The sequence below is a fragment of the Watersipora subatra genome, chromosome 11, assembly GCF_963576615.1.
Source record: "Watersipora subatra chromosome 11, tzWatSuba1.1, whole genome shotgun sequence".
Lineage (NCBI taxonomy): Eukaryota > Metazoa > Bryozoa > Gymnolaemata > Cheilostomatida > Watersiporidae > Watersipora > Watersipora subatra.
This window is the reverse complement of record NC_088718.1, coordinates 45,326,359-45,348,438: the sequence shown is the minus strand read 5'-3', so window position 1 is coordinate 45,348,438 and position 22,080 is coordinate 45,326,359. Positions and strand designations below refer to the sequence as shown.

The following is a 22,080-nucleotide window of genomic DNA, read 5'->3' as shown; positions in this document are numbered from 1 at the left end:
CAAACATTAAAATAATCACAAATGGCAGAAAAATACCGAGATTTTTAGATAAAATCCACTAAAATTCTGTGCAAGTCCATCTTTTACAAATGCTGTTAGCTAGTAGGGGGAGTTAACTAATAACATAAGTTAGCTAGTAGTGTTAGTTAACAACTAATAAGAGATTACTGATAGCACCGGTTAACCAAGAATACAAGTTAATCGATAAATCAAGCTCACAAATGGATCAATAATCAATATATATGATTAATGAGATGCAAACCTCTAAGCGGAGGTTCTTAGGTCTCAGTTCTGTGCTGATGTTTAAAATGCCAAAATCCACAGTTAGCTCGGAGCAGGAAGGTGAGAGCACACCATCAGAAGGTATAACTAGATAAGGGGAGCACAACGTCGCCTCAACATGCACACGCTGTAATCACAATAGTACTCAGTCTAAGATAACTTTGCGGACTTTACTCTCATGTCTTTGGGGTTGAAAAAAATATAAAATTACCCTGCAATAATAGAAATATAAATCATGACACATCATTCAATGGCCTATCATGCATACTTATACAAGCATTCCAATGAACGGCAACTATAGAAGAAAGAACGGTTGTTACCGTGTTCTTATCGATAGCGTACTGCAAGCCTGCAGTACTGAACTCTGGGGAGAAGCTTTTCAGTGTAGTCCCAAGGGCATATTTCTTGACAGGCATGAAGAAGAAGGCCATGGTTGCGCAAGCCACTTCCTACAACCCACAACAAACATAGTCTTAGTGGGGCGATCGCCCATGCCCTCCAAGTCTCTCTTTATGGGACTAAAGTCAGTCTGAGAGAATCAAGGCTACGTTAGAACTGGTATAACTGCCACTGTCAAGGTTGGAGGACTTACGTGGTCATACACCAGACGTAGAGGTAAGCTTTGAACTTTGATCGATACATCAGCATCTATGTCTAGAGGATACTGCTCAACCATAACGGAGAGAAAGCTTTTTATATCTACAATGTAAGGCACATCAAGTATATAAAGTTTATAAACTATTTAAAATCTGTAACGCACCATTGCCATCATAGCCTTAACACAAACTGTCAGAACAACTTATGGCATGAACACCTGCTATGACATGTTAGAAATATATTATAGCTCAAATTACGCTATGCAGTGTCCACTATATTTATTTATTTTTAGTGTCTGAGACAGTTAACCTTAAACATATATACTGCATACCATGCTTGGTTATTCACAGAATGCACTAATCAATGACAGTGTGAACACATTTATAGTACAATGTCAATACAACGCTGACTTGCGACTTGATGTCAGCAGTACTGACTCATCTGCAAAGCGGTATCCGATGTACATCATCCTCACCTGAATAGTTAGTGGAACATGTGCCATCAGAAATGGTGGAGTTATCAATCTTTGCTAGGAACTTTCTGTTTGTAGGATCCATACTCTGGAAGACTTCCAAGTGGTTAATCGTACTCTCGAGCTTGAAGCCCTGCGTCCTAACAGCTAGCTGACCTGTAAAGCGCTAAGGATTGAGGTATGTAAATATACAAAGCCTACGAATAGAGAGTGGAGAAAAACCCAAAGACCAGAAACAAGAGCAAGGAGCGGGCGAGAGACAAATGGAGGAAGGGGGGAGATTGAGGGGGAGACTGAATGGGAGGGAGAAATATATGTGAAGAGAATCAGGAACGCTAAAATAAGAAGTACCCTACGTCAAGATAAAAACACTACATGTTGTCAAGAGCCAACTTGTACAACAGCGTTGTATAAATATTAATAGTGAAGGCCAGCCGTCAATTAAGTTATAGATTCCTTTTAGTAAATCACAAAGTTAAAAATTTCTATCAAGATGTGATTAATTTTCACACGCATGCTGAAGGCGTCCTTACGTATCCCTCAGGTCATTGTTATTGGTCTTCCCACCGGAGGCTTGAGACTAACAGGACAGAATGCTGTTTAAAACAAAAGTGCAGCATCGTAAAGGAAGTGTAATAGGGTAAAGTTGTAGACATAGTTATAAGGCACACCAGGAAACACATCACAAGTGCAGCCAATGTCAATACCGTGTTTAAACTAAAGTGCCAGTCCTTGCTATCAAAGGAGAAATGATGAATCTATATTTCCATCAGACAAAATTACAATCACCTTTTATTTATAGTTTAGGCCAGTTTTATTCGAAGTAATAGCTCATAGACTTTTCTTTCAATAGAAATAACACTGCAGCCCAAAAATCTGGGTAAATTTCATCACTGCCTTGAGTGTAGGTGAATCTCTTTCAAGTTGATCATGCTTTGAAATCAACAAATTCCTTGAAAAAATCTATGATGAATGTCATGGTTTTCACTTCTAATGGGTCCAATTTAATTGGTCAATCTACATGTTAAAATCATGCATTGGTAAGCTAGGTTGCAGTGTGAAACATTTCACTGCTGTGCAAGGTATATCTTGGTTGGTTGAAATATTTTAGTAGAGTGTAACAAATGTCTAATTCATTCTCAATGCATGACGTCTCAACAACGCAGTCATTCTACTTTTGCAAGTGAAAGGTCAACACATTTGAGAAACAGTTCCTAATGATAAAAACAAAAGATATAGTGAATAAATATAAATGAGTGAATGAGTGAAATAAATGAGTGAATATAACAGCAGGTAAACAACAAGATGAGCAGCCGAAATAAATCTGGTGAGTGCAATAAGTTCAGAATGCTTTACTGTGTCGTCAGTGTGAGGAAAATCGCTGATCAGTATCAAGCAGACAATGGCAGTTCATGGTAGGTGATGGCAGGTAATGGCAGGTAATGGCAGGTGATGGCAGGTAATGACAGGTGATTACAGGTAACGGTAGGTGATGACAACTTGACAAGTAATGGTAGGCAATGGGCAGGTGATGGCATTTAATGGCAGGTGAGTGGCACCTAAAATTGGAATCAATCAGCTTCCAGCTGATTTACACCAGCTCTTGGAAAGGACACCAATTTCGATTAGCAATTACCTTCAATGCCTTCTACATACAGGCTAGCTATGTGAATTGACTCGGCTTCAGTATTCATCAGCAGGTTGCACTGAATTCCTTCAAACTTGACATCTATCGCGTACTTGACATACGTCTGCAAGTTATTTCACTGAGTTCAACAATACACACACAGCTGTACAGTTACGAAAATTTTTTAAAGGATCTGTAACGAAAACAAAATCTACACACTTGGATAGAATGATCAGAAACAACTAGCGAAATTTTAATTTAAAACTCATGGCTAGAGGTCGAGGCTAAAACTCAAGGCTAGAGGTCAAGGCTAAATGTGGATTTCCAGCATTGCACTTAATGTGATGGACAATCTACAGTATTACATAATATTACATAATATTACATAATCATTTTATATATTAATAATGAACTTAGACAAAATTTCAGTAAATTTTATCAGAAAGTATCAGGATTTCTTATCATTTACGATTGCTTTTGATGTCAGAGGTGATCTGTCTGCCAGTATGTTTCAAGATTAAAATTTACAAAAATTGATTGCTGTTACAATGCTCAGATTCAAGCAAAGGAGCGATTGTGGTGTCTATAGTAGCAACGCGTGACAGAGTATAGAAACGCGTGACAGAATAAAGACGCGTGACAGATTAGAGACTGCAACTGGAACGAAATAGCCAATATCAATAACAAGAAAGGCTGGCAGCTGCGCAACAGTGACATCATTTTGGCTCATTTTTGTCTCAGAGCGTTTTTATATTAATCAAGTTTTGTCGATTTCAATCTTGAAGCATCCTGGTAATCAGATCACCTCTGACATCAAAAACAATCGTAAATGATAAAAAATCCTGATACTTTCTGATAAAATCTACTGAAATTTTGGGTAAGTTCTTCTTTAAATGTTGACTTGCAACAAAATTCACATTACAGTTATTTGGTATCAAAAGGTTCCCCATGTCTTACTCTGTTGTGTTGTAGGTGCCAAATATGTAGAAATGTGATTACAAGTTCTCAAAAGCTCAAAAACAAACAATTAATCACAGCCGTCACAAAAACGCTGTAGTTTGGAATCTGCTTATTTCGATGACGTACTCAAACATTGTGGTTATTGTTTCGACACGTGATGTTATCACGTGAATTGAAAGGCCAATAAAAGTTTCAATATAAAACTTCTCATAGCACTAGTTTATGAGAAACACTTCAGGTTTTACTGAAAAGCCCGTATCAAATATAGATGCTCGCTACTTTACAGTTTTGTTTCAGCCTGGTCTAATCATTTAGTCGTAATCTGATCATGTGACGCATACTTCCTGCCAAATGGCGCTCACAATTTCTGCAGCATTTTTCGACTATCACAGGTGACTAACAAGCTCGTCATGTTTATTAGAGGATGATATGCACTCCTTCGAGCTAAGGTTAAAAAATTAAACGAATTTTTTAATGGTAGGTTTTGAGATATCAGTGCTCAAAATGATAGCATTACAATGATAATGAAATAGACGCGTAAGGACAACAGACATGGTTTATTGAATGCGTGAGGTATATTTGTGAAAATACTTCGACAAATGAGGTTGCATAAAAATGTAAACAGAAGACATCGCGTTCAACTATGTCCCATTTGAGCCGTTTTGGAAAGGGATTCCAACCTATGGCGTTTTCGTGATGGCTGCAATTGTTCGTTTTTTAGCTTTTAAGAGCTTGTAATCGCATTTCCACATATTTTGTACCTACAACACAGAAGAGTAAGACATGGTAAATCTTTTGATATCAAATAACTGTAATGTGAATTTTGTTGCAAGTCAACCTTTAAAGGCATTGCTTCGGGGGATTTCAAGTTTAGTAGATGTAGGTGCCAAACTCCTACGACTAACATATTGTGGGTGGTTTATTACCAAGCATTTATAGGAATAATATAGGAAAATAGCAGAGTGTGAATATCTAATGAAGAAAGGTGAAAACCAAGAGAAGCAAACAAAAATTTAGTTATAGTGTGAATCAAAGCATAACAAGTTTTTCACTTCTAGGGTCTCTATGAACAAGTAGTAACAAAAACAGATGAATAAGGCAAAAACTTTCCAACGACTTTTTGGTGACCCTAACTAATAATTTCTAGCCTTAGCCACATGTTTGAATGAGCGTTGAAATAGGGCTATAAAGGTGGAGCTGACATCACTCACCGAAATGCTCGCCGAGTCAGAGGGTTCTTCTCGTCTGTAATCAAACGCACTGTAGATCTCTTGCCTCTCCTTCTCACTCAAGCCAGACCACCAGTCATCTAAACATAGGTATGATAGCCAATAAAATGCGAGAAAGAAGCGTGAATAGAATTTGTAATATGCTGATGCGTCTAGTAACATGGTCCTAACAAACAAATGTGAAGATGCCCATGAGAACAAGACAACTCAACAACAAATACAACTCAGCATGAGAGCACAACTTCCAGCATTAGAGTTCCTAGTTTGTCAAAAGTCTGAAAATGTTCTTACTGAGTTGAGTTATTGAGGGTGAGAAGATTTACCCTAGCTGTTCTACAGACCGACCTTCGTGCGCTGAGTGTTTAGCGTGGACGACCACCTCTGTAGCCTTAGGCTTTGCATACCACCAGTTGGATAACCTTGAAAACACGCTTTCATTTGCTGGCTTCACAACAGCCATACTAGGCTTCTGTACCAGGTACTAGAGAAAACAAGAACATGACCAATACAAACTTTGCGATTATTTATAATAAACATTTCAAATAATCATTTAAATAATAACTATACAAATATAAAATAAATTATCATTTAAAATAATAATCATTAATTAATGTACATGGGAGGGTTAAATCATGAGTACTGAGGAGTTTCTTTGACTTAACAAATTAGACACTGAATAGAGCAGTGATTAATAGAGCAGTGATTAATAGAGCAGTGAATAATAGAGCGGTTATTAATGGAGCGGTGATTAATGGAGCGGTGATTAATAGAGCGGTGATTAATAGAGTGGTGATTAATAGAGCGATGATTAATTGAGCAATGATTGATTGAGCAGTGATTAATCTCATAGACTGACACAATGTTTGTAAGCTCATCCTCATTCAATGAATAAAAGAGAGACTCGAAGCACCTTAATACGATCTCATAATCCCTTTAGTGAACTCATCACTTATAGCACGAAATCTCACCATCTCAAATTAAATCTCAGCCTCTCACATTAAATCTCACCCTCTCACGTGAAATCTCACCCTCTCACATGAAATCTCACCCTCGCATGAAATCTCACCCTCATACATAAAATCTCCCCCTCTCACACGAAATCACACCATCTAACATTAAATCTCACCCTCTCACATTAAATCTCACCCTCTCACGTGAAATCTCACCTTCTCACATGAAATAAGAAACATACCTCCTTTTCAGCCTCTTTCCGTGCCATAACTATGCTCTCAATGTTGAGTGACATTTCACACTCCTCTAGACCTGCCGCAGCTGCCTCATTGTGGTTGTCAGGTGAGAGCAGGTTCTTGGTATACAGGTCTCTGTATTTTTTGTACTTGTGCCTAAGACAACAAGAGTTATTATTCTAGCTTTTTACACATCTGATTGCAGCAAAGGTCGTCAGAGGGCTAGATATATGTATATATATATATATTGCTAGTATGTTTATATATGTATATATATACATATATATATATATATATATATATATATATATATATATATATATATATATATTGCCAGCACATTGACTTTCTTAAAGTCTGCGAGGCAACTTAGTTGTTTCGTGGCAGGAAGTCAACTCTCATTGGTAATGGGATTTGTGTCCCTTGCCTAAGCTCTGAGCTGCACTGATGAGGCTTCAATAGCCGAAACAGTACTGTCTGTAGCATGAGTATATATATATATATATAAAATATTTATAAGTGGAACTTCACTCTATAAGTTAAACATTTTATGACTAATAGTTTCATGTGGTACAATAAGTACCACATGAAACTATTAGTCATAAAATGTTTAACTTATAGAGTGAAGTTCCACTTATAAATATTTTATATATATATATATATATATATATATATATATATATATATATATATATATATATATATAACAAGCAATATATATAGCAATTCTATAGCAATATACTCTCTTCTACTCTGATACACTCTACTCTATAGTAGTATACTCTCTTCTACTCTGATACACTTTATTTTATAGTAATATACTTTCTTCTACTCTGATACAGTCTATTCTATAGTAATATACTCTCTTCTATTCTGATATAATATATTATATAATATATATATATATATATAGAGAGAGATTGAAAGAAAGAGAGACAGACAAATTCTTATATAATAACTTTGGTGAACGCATCAACTCACCAAAAACATCTCATTTACCTTTAGCCCGAGGTCCACTATAATACCTTGATATATAGCTCAGAAGTCTCACCTTATCAACAATAGCCTTAGCACCTAATACAACATCAATACAGTAGACCCTCACCATACAATTTTAATTTGTTTCAGTATTGGCACTGAAAGGCGAAAATTTTGTATGAGGGGTATAGAACTGCATAGCAAATTTCTAAAGCAAACACCCCTGTTAACAATCATCAAAACTTTATGTACTGTACATATTAAAAATTAGTAACAAAATACTATGTGAACTTTAGTAACTACAGTTACCTACAGTAACTTTAGTGTATTTAGTGGTTATGATCTGCAATAAAATGTAACGTTACAATGTGCTATGGGCAGTACGTACCGTAAAAAATTCTTACCTTCGAGGGAGACGTATAACATAGCCATCAAATTTAAGTTATATGAATTTAGCTTACTAAACATACATAAAGCTAAGTTTTAGTATGTACTTTTAACTAGTTCACTAAACTCCAACTTCGTCATCGCTAAAATTTTATCACTTATCTGTTTCCAGTTTCATTTTCACAATAACTAATAACAAATAACGCTAAGAATTGAATAATAAGAATTGAGAAAGATCGAGCATTGTATCTCTTTCATGCGTTACATCGTAGGGCAAAAAAATCATATAACAGGGTCATCATAACCCGAGGGCGCACTGTAAATGTAAGCTCTATAACCTGCCTGTAATCCCAAATACGTGTCCAAAACTGCTGCTTAGGAATGATGATTTCATGTACAATGCTGTCATAAGCATATCTCCACCAAAGAACAGCATTGCCAGGACAAGAAACACCTGGATGATACTTCCGGTACTTTTCATTCACTCTCATCAAGGCAAATGAGTCCTTGAGTATGACGGCGTTGAGGAACTTCAATAGAGTTCATATAACATCTATGAATGTATCTATTAAACATTAGAAACCTGGGCTCAAATCTCCTCACTCTGAGGTACACAACTTCATTTGCTATGACAGGCTGCATCCATTATTGTAAACACCAAATAAAGCCTCAAATATTTACTAGAGAAATGTGGCTCCCAGCCATTATATTGTGGATGACATAGTGCAAGACATAATGTAATTAACAGAAAGATGAATAATAGCAGGGTGCATAGAGACATACCATGTGGCGTTTGAAGTTTATGTTTATGTGGTTGAAGCAACCGCTGCAAGTCACGACTGGCTTCTTGCTTTTTTCTTGCATGTTGACTATCAATTCTGCTGATCCATTGATAGGGGAGATCACTGTGCGTAAGAAATTGCTTGGGAATTAGTGTAAAACAGCATTCATGAAAGGGTCTAGTGAGAGACAGAAACGAGGGCTTACTTACAATGATCAAATGTGACACCTTTCAATTGGTTTTCATCAATACTGCAAGCCATGGCATTCTGCAAAAATCAAGTTTACACAATTGTATTTTAGCGTATTATACTGGTGCAACTTCAGGACATCACCTTCAATACAAACAATTTATTTTGATACAGCCTCTGCCTCATTAATATACTCTCTTGTATTCTGATACAGTCTATTCTATAGCAATATACTCTCTTCTACTCTGATACGCTCTACTCTATAGTAGTATACTCTCTTCTACTCTGATACACTTTATTTTATAGTAATATACTTTCTTCTACTCTGATACAGTCTATTCTATAGTAATATACTTTCTTCTATTCAGATACAGTCTATTCTATAGTAATATACTTTCTTCTATTCAGATACAGTCTATTCTATAATAATATACTCTCTTCTATTCTGATATAATATATTCTATAGTAATATACTCTCTTCTATTCTGAGACACTCTATTCTATAGTAATATACTCTCTTCTACTCTGATACACTCTGTTCTATAGTAATATACTGTCTTCTTCTCTGATACACTCTATTCTATAGTAATATACTCTCTTCTATTCTATTCTGAGAGAGTTTATTCTATAGTAATATACTCTCTTCTACTCTGATACAATCTATTCTATAGTAATATACTCTCTTCTACTCTGATACACTCTATTATACAGTAATACATTTTAATCTAATCTGACACAATATATTGCACAGTAATATACTTCATTCTACTGAGTAATATACTAGTTAGAAATGTCAGCACACTATGGTAACACTGGAGGCTATAAATTGTGTTATTTTATCCCAGATTAGCAAAGGGTGACTTTCTACCAATACAAAGACCCCATTCCATAGGTACGAGTCATATAGAATATGTATAAGGTTTTAGGTGTACATTTCAAGCGTAAGTGCAGAATGAAAATATCTGAAACATGTTTCAGCTGTAATCATGTGATGTAAGTGTTGAACTTAAATTCACGAATAAGTTTCAAGGATATCAGACAAAGTTGAAGGAAAAGTACTTTGGCTAGTAGCTTGTGCATTAGTAACATTTGGTATCCTAGTCTCTATTAGCCTGAAGGTCTGCCCAACAACAGCAACTACTAAACCAATTGTTATGGTGTAGAAAAGTGAACCTGACCTTGAACTCTGCGAGACTATCCTTTAGCATCTGGCTCTTGGACTTGAGTTGATTCCAGTAGACAGCTAGCTCCTTTAGCTTGAGCAGCTTCAATAGTTGGAGGGAAATGAGTAAACAGTTATGAGTAATAAGTATTCAGTTATGAGTATTGAGTGATGAGTATTCAGGTATGAGTAGTGAGTGATGAGTATTCAGTTATGAATAGTGAGTGATGAATATTCAGTTAAGAGTAGTGAATGATAGTGAGTATTCAGTTGACTAGTGAGTGATGAGTATTCAGCTATGAGTAGTGAGTGATGAGTATTCAGTTATGAGTATTGAGTGATGAGTATTCAGTTATGAGTAGTGAGTGATGAGTATTCAGTTATGAGTAGTGAGTGATGAGTATTCAGTTATGAGTAGTGAGTGATGAGTATTCAGTTATGAGTAGTGAGTGATGAGTATTCAGTTATGAGTAATGAGTGATGAATATTCAGTTAAGAGTAGTGAATGATGAGTATTCAGTTGACTAGTGAGTGATGAGTATTCAGCTATGATTAGTGAGTGATGAGTATTCAGTTATGAGTAGTGAGTGATGAATATTCATATAAGAGTAGTGAGTAATGAGTATTCAGTTGACTAGTGAGTGATGAGTATTCAGCTATGAGTAGTGAGTGATGAGTATTCAGTTATGAGTATTGAGTGATGAGTATTCAGTTATGAGTAGTGAGTGATGAGTATTCAGTTATGAGTAGTGAGTATTCAGTTATGAGTAGTGAGTATTCAATTATGAGTAGTGAGTATTCAGTTATGAGTAGAAAGTGATGAGCCATAGAAGAAATGAGAGAATATTAAAACGATGATGAAAGTGAAAATTCATAAAAAAGTGGAATATAATACAAAGAAGCACAAGGATAGTGCAACTTTTCATTAAATTAAATTATATGCTAACTCATAACCAATGCAAATATACACAAATTACAAACAGCCATCTCCATGATTAATGGCTTGAGAAGTGAAGGCATCACTCATATCAGGCAGTTAATGTGAAGCTTAGGTCATGCGTCTTCTGGTCTTCATGGCTGGTTCATTATGGGTGGTTAATTGTGGGTGGTTAATTGTGGGTGGTTAATTGTGGGTGGTTAATTGTGGGTGGTTAATTGTGGGTGGCTACGGGTCTTCTGCTCGTAACCACCCACAATGAACCACCCATAATGAACCACCCATAATGAACCACCCACAATGAGCCACCCACAATGAACCACCCATAATGAACCACCCACAATTAACCACCCACAACGAACCACTCACACTGAATCACCCGCAATGAACCACCCACAATGAACCACCCATAATGAACCACCCACAGTAAACCACCCACAATGAACCACCTACAATGAACCACCCATAATGAACCACCCACAATTAACCACCCATAATGAACCACCCACAATTAACCACCCACAATTAACTACCCATAATGAACCACCCACAATGAACCACCCACAAGGAATCCCCTAATGAACCACCCAAAGTGAACCACCCATAATAGCACTCAATACGCTGAATTGGATAAAAATGGTCTCACTTTATCAACATGCTGGTGAGAAGCACCGCCCTCAGTGGATACAGTTGGCCTCAGTGACAACTCCTGCAGAGTGATACCAAAAGCAAACGGCTTGCCGTGATTGGTCACATCATCCTCATACCGTATATGGATATTGGCAATCTCGAGCTCAAGGTTCTAGAGGAGAGGAGACAAATCTTTAAGAAACATAATCACAGGAAACATGCGCTTCACTCAGCAAATCATTAGCCACTCTTACTCGCTGGACTGTATCGCCACACTCAGCCAAATATCACACAAGTAGCTTGAACTAGAGTAAACTAGTAGCTTGAACTAGTGTGAACTAGTAGCTTGAACAAGTAGCTTGAACTAGTGTGAACTAGTAGCTTGAACTGGTGTGAACTAGTAGCTTGAACTAGTGTGAACTAGTAGCTTGAACTAGTGTGAACTAGTAGCTTGAACTAGTGTGAACTAGTAGCTTGAACTAGTGTGAACTAGTAGCTTGGACTGAATAATAATTCAAAGAAAGTTGTATAAAGGAATAAATTTCTTACTGTCTGGCACATTCCCCAAACAGCAACGGAAACATTAGTTTGTTTGTTTGTTTTATTTCATCAAAAAACATGAAAACAAAAAAAAAGAAAAGAAATAATTATGAGGCCCAAACTGCGCAGTAGCATTGCTAGTCAAGGCGCTGGGCCACAAGTTAACAGCAAGCAGCCAGAAACTATTTAGTCACCACTCAACAGGTACAGCTTGAAGGCGCGTCTAAAAGTGGGCATACTCACAACCCTACGCAGTTCATCAGGCAGAGCGTTCCATTGTGCTGACTGCTGGTATGACATTCTGCGATGACCCGAAGCAGATTTAGAGGGAGGTAGCTTTAGATTTAAAGAAGAGCAGCGAGTGGGATATTGATGAATGCGATGTGATTTAAGGCTGTAGAATAATTGATGAGACGCGATGAGAGTTCGAAATTTATAGAGTTTATTCACAGTCAGAATTGAAGACTTTTGAAAAAGTGGGCGGGTGTGTTCTAATTTAGGTTTTTTATGTAAAATCCTGAGAACTAGTTTTTTTAGTGACCCATATCAGCGGAGGGATGGCGGGTTTCCATCGACTTCACTCTAACTAACTTGCTAGCACTCTAATCAAGGCAGCCCTGTCAGCACAGCAGCACAATAACTTACTTGTAGAGCTGTTACTTTTATCTTCTCCATGAACCCAGGATCTTTCACAGGTCCTTCCTCCTCCTCTTTCCCTTCTATAAGAAACATACCGGTACTCAAAATATAGTACTGAACTATGCCAAGCTCTATGCTGCTATGGGCTATGCTGAAGGGTCAGACTCCAGGCAACTGGAAGTCCTTGCTCTGAATTGGTTTCCAAACAAACTGAAGTAAGCGCATTGAAAACTATTCCAAAAGCATTGAAAAATTTTGAAACACTTCAGTTACATTGAATAACATGTATAAACGTGAAAAATTGACTCGGCAAAAATTTGATGAGAATTACCTACTTTCTAAAATATTTTAAATAATAAAGGCAATGTTTGTATTACAAGTCGTACTTTACTCTCACCATTGAAACTGTCTCATACTATTGTTACCACTTGATTTTACATATAATCAGAAATTGATTTGCTGCTTTTTCAAAATCCTTCACAAGTTTTTAGGGTTTGAGCGTAATGCTCTTACACATAGATCAGCATTTATTGACCTCTAATCGACTAATATTGAAACGCAAACAATTGCAAATAATGCTAACATTGAAATACAAGTATAGAGAGCAGGCTTTATTGCATATTTGTTTAGGTGTTTACTACTGTTTTTGATAAACTTGAGATACTGTGCAGGTAAGGCATCCAACCATAAATTTCTCTTTCAGAAAATGAATAGAATTAGTGACCCCATTTTACTCTGCTAATCACTGAGTTCTCAAGTGGCACTCAGAGAGAAAGGGAAAGAGGGTAGAAGAAAGCAGCAGGAGAAGAATAGAGAGAGGTGAGAGAGAGGTGAGAGAAAGGGGGAGAGAGGGGAGAGAAAAAGAGGGAGGAGAGAAGGGAGAGGGAAGAAGAGAAGGAAAAGGGAAGAGGAGAGAGAGAAAGAGACATGAGGGAGGAAATGAAATGGGAAGAGAAAAAGAGAGAGTGAGAGGAAGGAGAAGAAAGAAGGAATGAGAGTGAGGAGCAGAAAGAGGGAATGAGAGTAACAGGGAGGAGCAGAAAGAGGAAGTTAGATGGGGAAAGACAGAAAGAGGAAGTGAGAGGGAGGAGCAGAAAGAGGGAGTGAGAGAGAGGGAGGGGCCGCAAGAGGGAGTCAGCGAGAGAGGGAGGGGCAGAAAAAAAAGAGAGAGGGAGAGAGGGAGGGGCAGAAGGAAAAAGTGAGAGAGAGGGGCAGAAAAAGAGAGTGAGAGGGAGGGGCAGAAAATGGGAGAGAGGGAGGATCAGAAAGAGAGAGTGAGAGGGAGGAGCAGAAAGAGGGAGTGAGAGAGGGGCAGCAAGAGAGAGCGAGAGAGAGGGGCAGCAAGAGGGAGTGAGCGAGAGAGAGAGGGGCAGAGTGAGAGAGTGAGCTCTGGCTAAACTAGCATCGGTCAGTTGACAAATCCACCTAGCATTTTTTAACGCCCCGGCATAGTTCCAAATTGATCTCTTCAGTATCATTGACTTGACAGGCGTTTGTCTAAATGAACTTTCTATTCATATTTACATGTTAAAGCTCTGTTTACTGCATTGAGATGACAAATCTTTCGTTTGCTTGTTGAACTTTGGAATGTTCTAGCCAAGTCTGCCCATTAGTGGTCTATCTCCAAATTAACAAATTCTGCTCTCCACATATCTCATTTAATATCCATTTGATGCAGAATTTCACCTTTCTTTAGGTTTCTTGTTGTTCTCTCTCTCCAATTTCTCTACTATTTCATCAACACGGCCATTTATTTCACCCGCTCATGCTCGTCATCTTATTCGCAGAGACTAGCTATTCAGAACTGTCTATTCTACCTTCAGATGTCCTCATTTAGCTATTCAGAGCTGTCTATTCTACCTTCAGATGTCCTCATTTAGCGATTCAGAGCTGTCTATTCTACCTTCAAATGTCCCCATTTAGCGATTCAGAGCTGTCTATTCTACCTTCAAATGTCCCCATTTAGCGATTCAGAACTGTCTATTCTACCTTCAGATGTCCTCATTTAGCTATTCAAAACTGTCTATTCTACCTTCAGATGTCCTCATTTAGCGATTCAGAGCTGTCTATTCTACCTTCAGATGTCCTCATTTAACGATTCAGAGCTGTCTATTCTACCTTCAGATGTCCCCATTTAGCTATTCAAAACTGTCTATTCTACCTTCAGATGTCCTCATTTAGCGATTCAGAGCTGTCTATTCTACCTTCAGATGTCCTCATTTAACGATTCAGAGCTGTCTATTCTACCTTCAGATGTCCTCATTTAACGATTCAGAGCTGTCTATTCTACCTTCAGATGTCCCCATTTAGCTATTCAAAACTGTCTATTCTACCTTCAGATGTCCTCATTTAGCGATTCAGAGCTGTCTATTCTACCTTCAGATGTCCTCATTTAACGATTCAGAGCTGTCTATTCTACCTTCAGATGTCCTCATTTAGCCATTCAGAACTGTCTATTCTACCTTCAGATGTCCCCATTTAGCTATTCAAAACTGTCTATTCTACCTTCAGATGTCCTCATTTAGCGATTCAGAGCTGTCTATTCTACTTTCAGATGTCCTCATTTAACTATTCAGAGCTGTCTATTCTACCTGCAGGTACCTGTTAGGTACTAACGTTATACCATGTGCTGGTAAACTACCATGTTAAAGCAGTAGGTACTAACTTTATACCATGTACCAGTAAACTACCATGTTAGAGCAGTAGGTACTAACTTCATACCATGTACTAGTAAACTACCATGTTAAAGCAGTAGGTACTAACTTTATACCATGTACTAGTAAACTACCATGTTAGAACAGTAAGTAATAACTTTATACCATGTACTAGTAAACTACCATGTAAGAGCAGTAAGTAATAACTTTATACCATGTACTAGTAAACTACCATGTAAGAGCAGTAAGTACTAACTTTATACCATGTACTAGTAAACTACCATGTTAGAGCAGTAGGTACTGACATTATACCATGTACTAGTAAACTACCATGTTAGAGCAGTAGGTACTGACATTATACCATGTACTAGTAAACTACCATGTAAGAGCAGTAGGTACTAACCTTATACCATGTACCAGTAAACTGCCATGTTAGAGCAGCAGGTACTAACTTTATACCATGTACCAGTAAACTACCATGTTAAAGCAGTAGGTACTAACTTTATACCATGTACTAGTAAACTACCATGTTAGAACAGTAAGTAATAACTTTATACCATGTACTAGTAAACTACCATGTTAGAGCAGTAAGTAATAACTTTATACCATGTACTAGTAAACTACCATGTAAGAGCAGTAGGTACTAACCTTATACCATGTACCAGTAAACTACCATGTTAGAGCAGTAGGTACTAACTTTATACCATGTGCTAGTAAACTACCATGTTAGAGCAGTAGGTACTAACTTTATACCATGTACTAGTAAACTACCATGTTAGAGGAGTAGGTACTGACATTATACCATGTACTAGTAAACTACCATGTTAGAGGAGTAGGTACTAACTTTATACCATGTACTAGTAAACTACCATGTTAGAGCAGTAAGTACTAACTTTATACCATGTGCTAGTAAACTACCATGTTAGAGCAGTAGGTACTAACTTTATACCATGTACTAGTAAACTACCATGTTAGAGGAGTAGGTACTGACATTATACCATGTACTAGTAAACTATCATGCTAGAACAGCAGGTACTAACTTTATACCATGTACTAGTAAACTACCATGTTAGAGCAGTAGGTACTAACTTTATACCATGTACTAGTAAACTACCATGTTAGAGCAGTAGGTACTAACTTTATACCATGTACTAGTAAACTACTATGTTAGAGCAGTAAGTAAAGGTTAGACTGCACTTTGCTATTATGCATAACACCATAATTCATATTTCATCCATTGCTTTCCTCTTAGAAACCAGCCACAGCTGACTATAGAAAACATCTCTACTTATCCAGCAATTGATCGCATGGGAGACAATTATAAACCGACAGGGTGACAACTCACTAACCTTGCTGCAACAGCTGCTCCAGTTTCTCGAGAAGCTGTCGCTTATGCGCCTGTTGGATGAGCTCATCTTTAGCCTCGTCGTACTGTCTGTCACAGGTGGGGCTAGCGAGTAGGAAGACATTTTCTACCGTCACAATAAGAGGGTCTGTGAGTAGCTTTGTTGGAGCTGGTAGACAGGCCTTCAGGGTTTCTGATAGGAGGAATGACATAAAATTCTATTTGATATCGGACTTCGCTTCCATGCCTAATGTGTCTTATAATACTGTTAGCTGCACTAATTATGAATATATATAAAGTTAACGTGTGGCCTTTGTAGGTTGTGCAGGTGGCACACGATAATACGTGACACCTAAAGGTATGATGGGATGGCACACATTTACGCGAGGTCTAAAAAGGTCTGCATGATTTGCACATGAATATGTTGCCCTAAGGATCCTGGTCTTACCCGATTACGCATGGTTTGGGAAGGTCAGGAAGATGTCACACAATTAGGCATGGTCTAAACAGGTCACACATATATTACACATTTGCATAATCACTCAAGGTCACAAGGGTACCACTTTACAATTCCGCTAAAACATATTTATATATATACACTATCAGGTACACCAGCTACATGTATATATAAATATAAGACCAGGCCATTGCAATTGGCTTCATTAGAACAAGATATTTTTAATAACGTTGCACTGATACAAAACTACCTTCAAGTAATGCATTCCTTCAGTTCAACAACTTGGAATAAAAGCCAAGTATATTTAAATGGCCCATAATCAAAGCGATCATGTCATTTGCTGGGCTCTTTATTAATGTAAATGCAATATTATACTATTTTACACTATCAATCCTTCGAATTGTGTAAACCCTTTTACATATAGATAGTATTCACACCAACCACCCCTGAGTGACTATACAATATTCACACCAACCACCCTTTCGACACCCATTTGATTGGGTCCAAGCCAGTAGAAATGCATTCTAACCAAGCTAAGCCAATGAGCCATCTTACACTGTATATATATTCGATGACTAAGAAGCAAAGAACGCGACTGAGATCATGTGATGAGATGTGTTGAGAGCAGTGATGAACACAAACTATGAACAATGGTTAAACAGCAACAGGAGTAAGTATAGAATGCAGAGGACCAACAAAAATTATCAGTGCAGTAATCAATCATATGATAATCTAATGCGCACACATAATGTACTCTACGAGTAAACATCTATGAGTAATGACTAATAAGATACGATACAATACTTGGGTTACTTCTCCATGTAGGTAGGCCTATAGTAATTAACCATGCTATTTACAGTATATCAGACATTTAGTAAAGACATGAACGTAATTGGCGAGTCAATCATACATGTTCTTACTGTAGTTGTCTTTGAAATCTGAGCGGTGAGGATAAGGTATTGAGATGCATGCGTAAAGCAAATACTTCACAATAGATGTACAGCGATTTAGCACTAGTCTGCAGGAATAATGCCACACATCCTTCATTTGAATGTAACAAAAAGCAATCATATAAATTTACGATATCTGTACTCTCAGTTCAGCTTTAAAACCATATTGACAATGCAGCGCATGCAAATAATATACTGTCACAAATCAAATGTTTAAAACTGTCAGATATAGTATAATAGAAAGCACTAGACTATATATGCTCCATGTTCCGTTACTGCTGCCGTCGATACGAGAGACTCGCAAGGGACTGAGATACTTGTTTGGAGTAGACAAACCTTCGTTTTTTCGTGACGTCATTCTATCGTTGTCTGCCATTTTTGTAGACAACTTTTATCGTTGAAACATGAAGCTTTTCTGCAATCAATTTTTTGCGAACTGTGCTTTTTGTTTCAATTTTTTTTATTATAGTATCAACAACACCAAAAATACTAATAAATAAAAGAATGACGATCGTTTTCTACAAATATGGTCGCATTTTCGCGAACGAGCTCATGTGCAAACGGACTGATGACGTCAAAAAACAATGGATATTGCCAGCCTTAAAGGCAATGCCTTTCTTTTTAATTACCCCGTGTATATACCCCATGAGCTTTGAACGATAGTGATGAAACAGACATGCCTTACATAATACCAGTATAGGTCAACTTGAAACATAAATCATAGATCACTATTGCCCACCGCAGAGAGTAAAATATAGGTCAATGAACGCGACTAGATTACCCCCTCCTCAAGTATGTAGTGTTAAAATACTCGCTGATGATTTAAAAATGCTTTCATTTCATTATACGGTTTCCCCTTTGAATATTTTACAGACAAAAGTACATGAGGTCTAGCTATAGCAACTACATCTCTCTGAAAACTACAGTACTTGCAGTCTCTCTATATATACTATATATCTCTATAAACTAGACTACTTACAGTCTCTCTATATCAACTATATATCTCTATAAACTAGAGTACTTACAGACTCTCTATATCAACTATATCTCTCTATAAACTAGACTACTTACAGACTCTCTATATCAACTATATCTCTCTATAAACTAGACTACTTACAGACTCTCTATATTAACTATATCTCTCTATAAACTAGAGTACTTATAGACTCTCTATATCAACTATATCTCTCTATAAACTAGACTACTTACAGACTCTCTATATCAACTATATCTCTCTATAAACTAGAGTACTTATAGACTCTCTATATCAACTATATCTCTCTATAAAGTATAGTATTTATAGAGTCTCTATATTAACTATGTTTTTTTATCAGGGTTGGCTCGGTTTAAACCGAGTGGTTTAAACTAGCCGAAAAAAATGGTTTTAATGGTTTTTCATTATTTTTGTGAAAAACAACATTTTAAGCTCCTAGTGGTTCATGTGCAGTAGAAATGCAATTATATGTAATTATCAGCTGTAGAAGTTTATTTAGGACACAGTAGTAAAGTGATGGCAGAGCTCAAGTTAAAACTACATGAAATCCTAGCACAACAATGAATTAGTGAATTTCCTTTTCAATTGGTTTTATCAAGTAATATGATGATCTCTGTAGTGATAAAATATAAACAAACGTGAAATATACTAATCCAATCATCGTCTCTAATAATGAATGAATACTTTCTCAAGTCTGGCCAGTGAGAAAGGATTACTTATAATTAGAAATTAAAACAATAAAATCCTTTTGGGCAAAAGCTTTAAGTTTGCAAACTAATATTTCATTTATTGGGCACAAACCAGAATATTTGGATTGTTAGAATTCAGTTTATCAAGTTTTTTTGTGTTTTGAAAAGTTAAAGTTGTGCCTCAAATTTCCAACATGCCTCCCAAACAGGATCCCGTTTGGCAGTTTTTCACTCGAACTGCAAAAGGCAAAGGTTTTAAGGCAGAGGTTTTAAGGTGTGCTGTCGTAACGTGAGGTCACGCGGATAGGCTTAAAGTTCACGTAGCAAAATTTCAAGCTGAAAACACCAACTTAGACAGTGATGTTAGTATTCAGGCGATAGAAGTTGAATCATCTGCCACTGTTTCAAACACTAGCAATGCATCTGCGTTATGCTCTGCACTACCACATGACTAATCACTTGGATTAAAATTCCTACTTATGCATAGTGCTGTATGTAAAATATTCACTTTATGTGATAAGATTTCTGCACTGTATTTCATCGATCATGTTTGATTAAATACTCACTCTGAAATTTTCATGTTTTCTCTCTTTTTTCCCATAACAACTCCCACAGTACCATCTTTAACAGATGATTCCGCATATGTCCGATACTCAATCGTGCAGCTATAGTAAGTGATGTAAATTAGACTTAAAATTGCAAAAACCTTGGTAAAAATATAAAAAACATAAAACTGGTTTAAACCATAAAAATCGGTTTAAACCAAACAACCTGGTTTGTTCATAAAAACAGTGGTTTTTTTCAACCCTGCTCTATATAAACTAGAGCACTTGTAGACTCTCTATATCAACTATATCTCTCTATAAACTAGAGTACTTACAGACTCTCTATATCAACTATATCTCTCTATAAACTAGAGTACTTACAGACTCTCTATATCAACTATATCTCTCTATAAACTAGAGTACTCACAGACTCTCTATATCAACTATATCTCTCTATAAACTAGAGTACTTATAGACTCTATATCAACTATATCTCTATAAACTAGACTACTTACAGACTCTCTATATCAACTATATCTCTCTATAAACTAGAGTACTTATAGACTCTCTATATCAACTATATTTCTCTATAAACTAGACTACTTACAGACTCACTATATCTCTATATAAACTAGAGTACTTATAGACTCTTATAAACTATATCTTTCTATAAACTAGATTGCTTACCGACTCTAAATCAGCTATATCTATTTACACCCTAATATACTTAATACATTAACTAAGTCACATTCTAAGCTAATGCATTCACTCAATCTAGTTTTTGATCACTTCATGAACTGAGGTATCATCTTGGTAACTCCTACTGCCTCTCACTGAACTAAATAGTTTATAGTATGAAGTCAGTGATAACTGTCTACAAAACTGTCAGTGATAACTGTCTATTTGCCTAAGAAAATGTAATTACGAAAACATCATTAAATACTGATGGGTAATCAATCATGCACCGCATCTCCAATTATCCCTGCTTTTTGACAAATTCTCTGATTATTGTAACCACTGTGGTTTACTGTCATTACTTTCACTTGTGAACACTGTAGCTATTTAGATGGTTGTCACAAGACCAAAAGATGATCAGAGAAGATCAAGTCTATTATATGAGAGCTGTTAAGTGCGTAGCTAAGAGAAACCTGTATTCCTTCAGATCACTTGCTTTACTATATTACTACGGTACAGTCAGTACCCTCTTTACTATATTACTGAGGTACAGTCAGTACCACCTTTACTATATTACTGAGGTACAGTCAGTACCATCTTTACTATATTACTGAGGTACAGTCAGCACTATCTTTACTATATTACTGAGATACAGTCATCACCATCTTTACTATATTACTGAGGTACAGTCAGCACTCTCTTTACTATATTACTGAAATACAGTCAGTACCATCTTTACTATATTACTGAGGTACAGTCAGCACCATCTTTACTATATTACTGAGGTACAGTCAGCACCATCTTTACTATATTACTGAGGTACAGTAAGCACCCTCCTTACTATATTACTGAGGTACAGTCAGTACCCTCTTTACTATATTACTGAGATACAGTCAGTACCATCTTTACTATATTACTGAGGTACAGTCAGCACTCTCTTTACTATATTACTGAGATGCAGTCAGCACCATCTTTACTATATTACTGAGGTACAGTCAGTACCCTCGTTACTATATTACTGAGGTACAGTCAGTACCATCTTTACTATATTACTGAGGTACAGTCAGCACCATCTTTATTATATTACTACGGTACAGTCAGTACCATCTTTATTATATTACTACAGTACAGTCAGTACCCTCTTTACTATATTACTGAGGTACAGTCAGCACC

General features: G+C 36.8%; 1 protein-coding gene across 1 annotated transcript in view; it reads right to left on the bottom strand.

Moving 5' to 3' along the window:
• The window catches only part of LOC137408134 (intermembrane lipid transfer protein VPS13A-like), a 98,469-nt gene that overhangs the window by 67,881 nt on the left and 8,508 nt on the right, over positions 1-22,080 (bottom strand). Inside the window, exons 4-18 of the mRNA XM_068094522.1 lie at positions 16,602-16,790; positions 12,605-12,678; positions 11,436-11,591; positions 9,869-9,955; positions 8,711-8,768; positions 8,503-8,624; positions 8,062-8,249; positions 6,360-6,510; positions 5,513-5,648; positions 5,141-5,247; positions 2,988-3,102; positions 1,355-1,507; positions 875-981; positions 603-731; positions 263-409 (exon numbers count right to left, since the gene is read on the bottom strand). Coding sequence (XP_067950623.1) covers positions 263-409; positions 603-731; positions 875-981; positions 1,355-1,507; positions 2,988-3,102; positions 5,141-5,247; positions 5,513-5,648; positions 6,360-6,510; positions 8,062-8,249; positions 8,503-8,624; positions 8,711-8,768; positions 9,869-9,955; positions 11,436-11,591; positions 12,605-12,678; positions 16,602-16,790 — 1,919 coding nt within the window. The remainder of the gene's footprint in view (positions 1-262; positions 410-602; positions 732-874; positions 982-1,354; positions 1,508-2,987; positions 3,103-5,140; positions 5,248-5,512; positions 5,649-6,359; positions 6,511-8,061; positions 8,250-8,502; positions 8,625-8,710; positions 8,769-9,868; positions 9,956-11,435; positions 11,592-12,604; positions 12,679-16,601; positions 16,791-22,080) is intronic.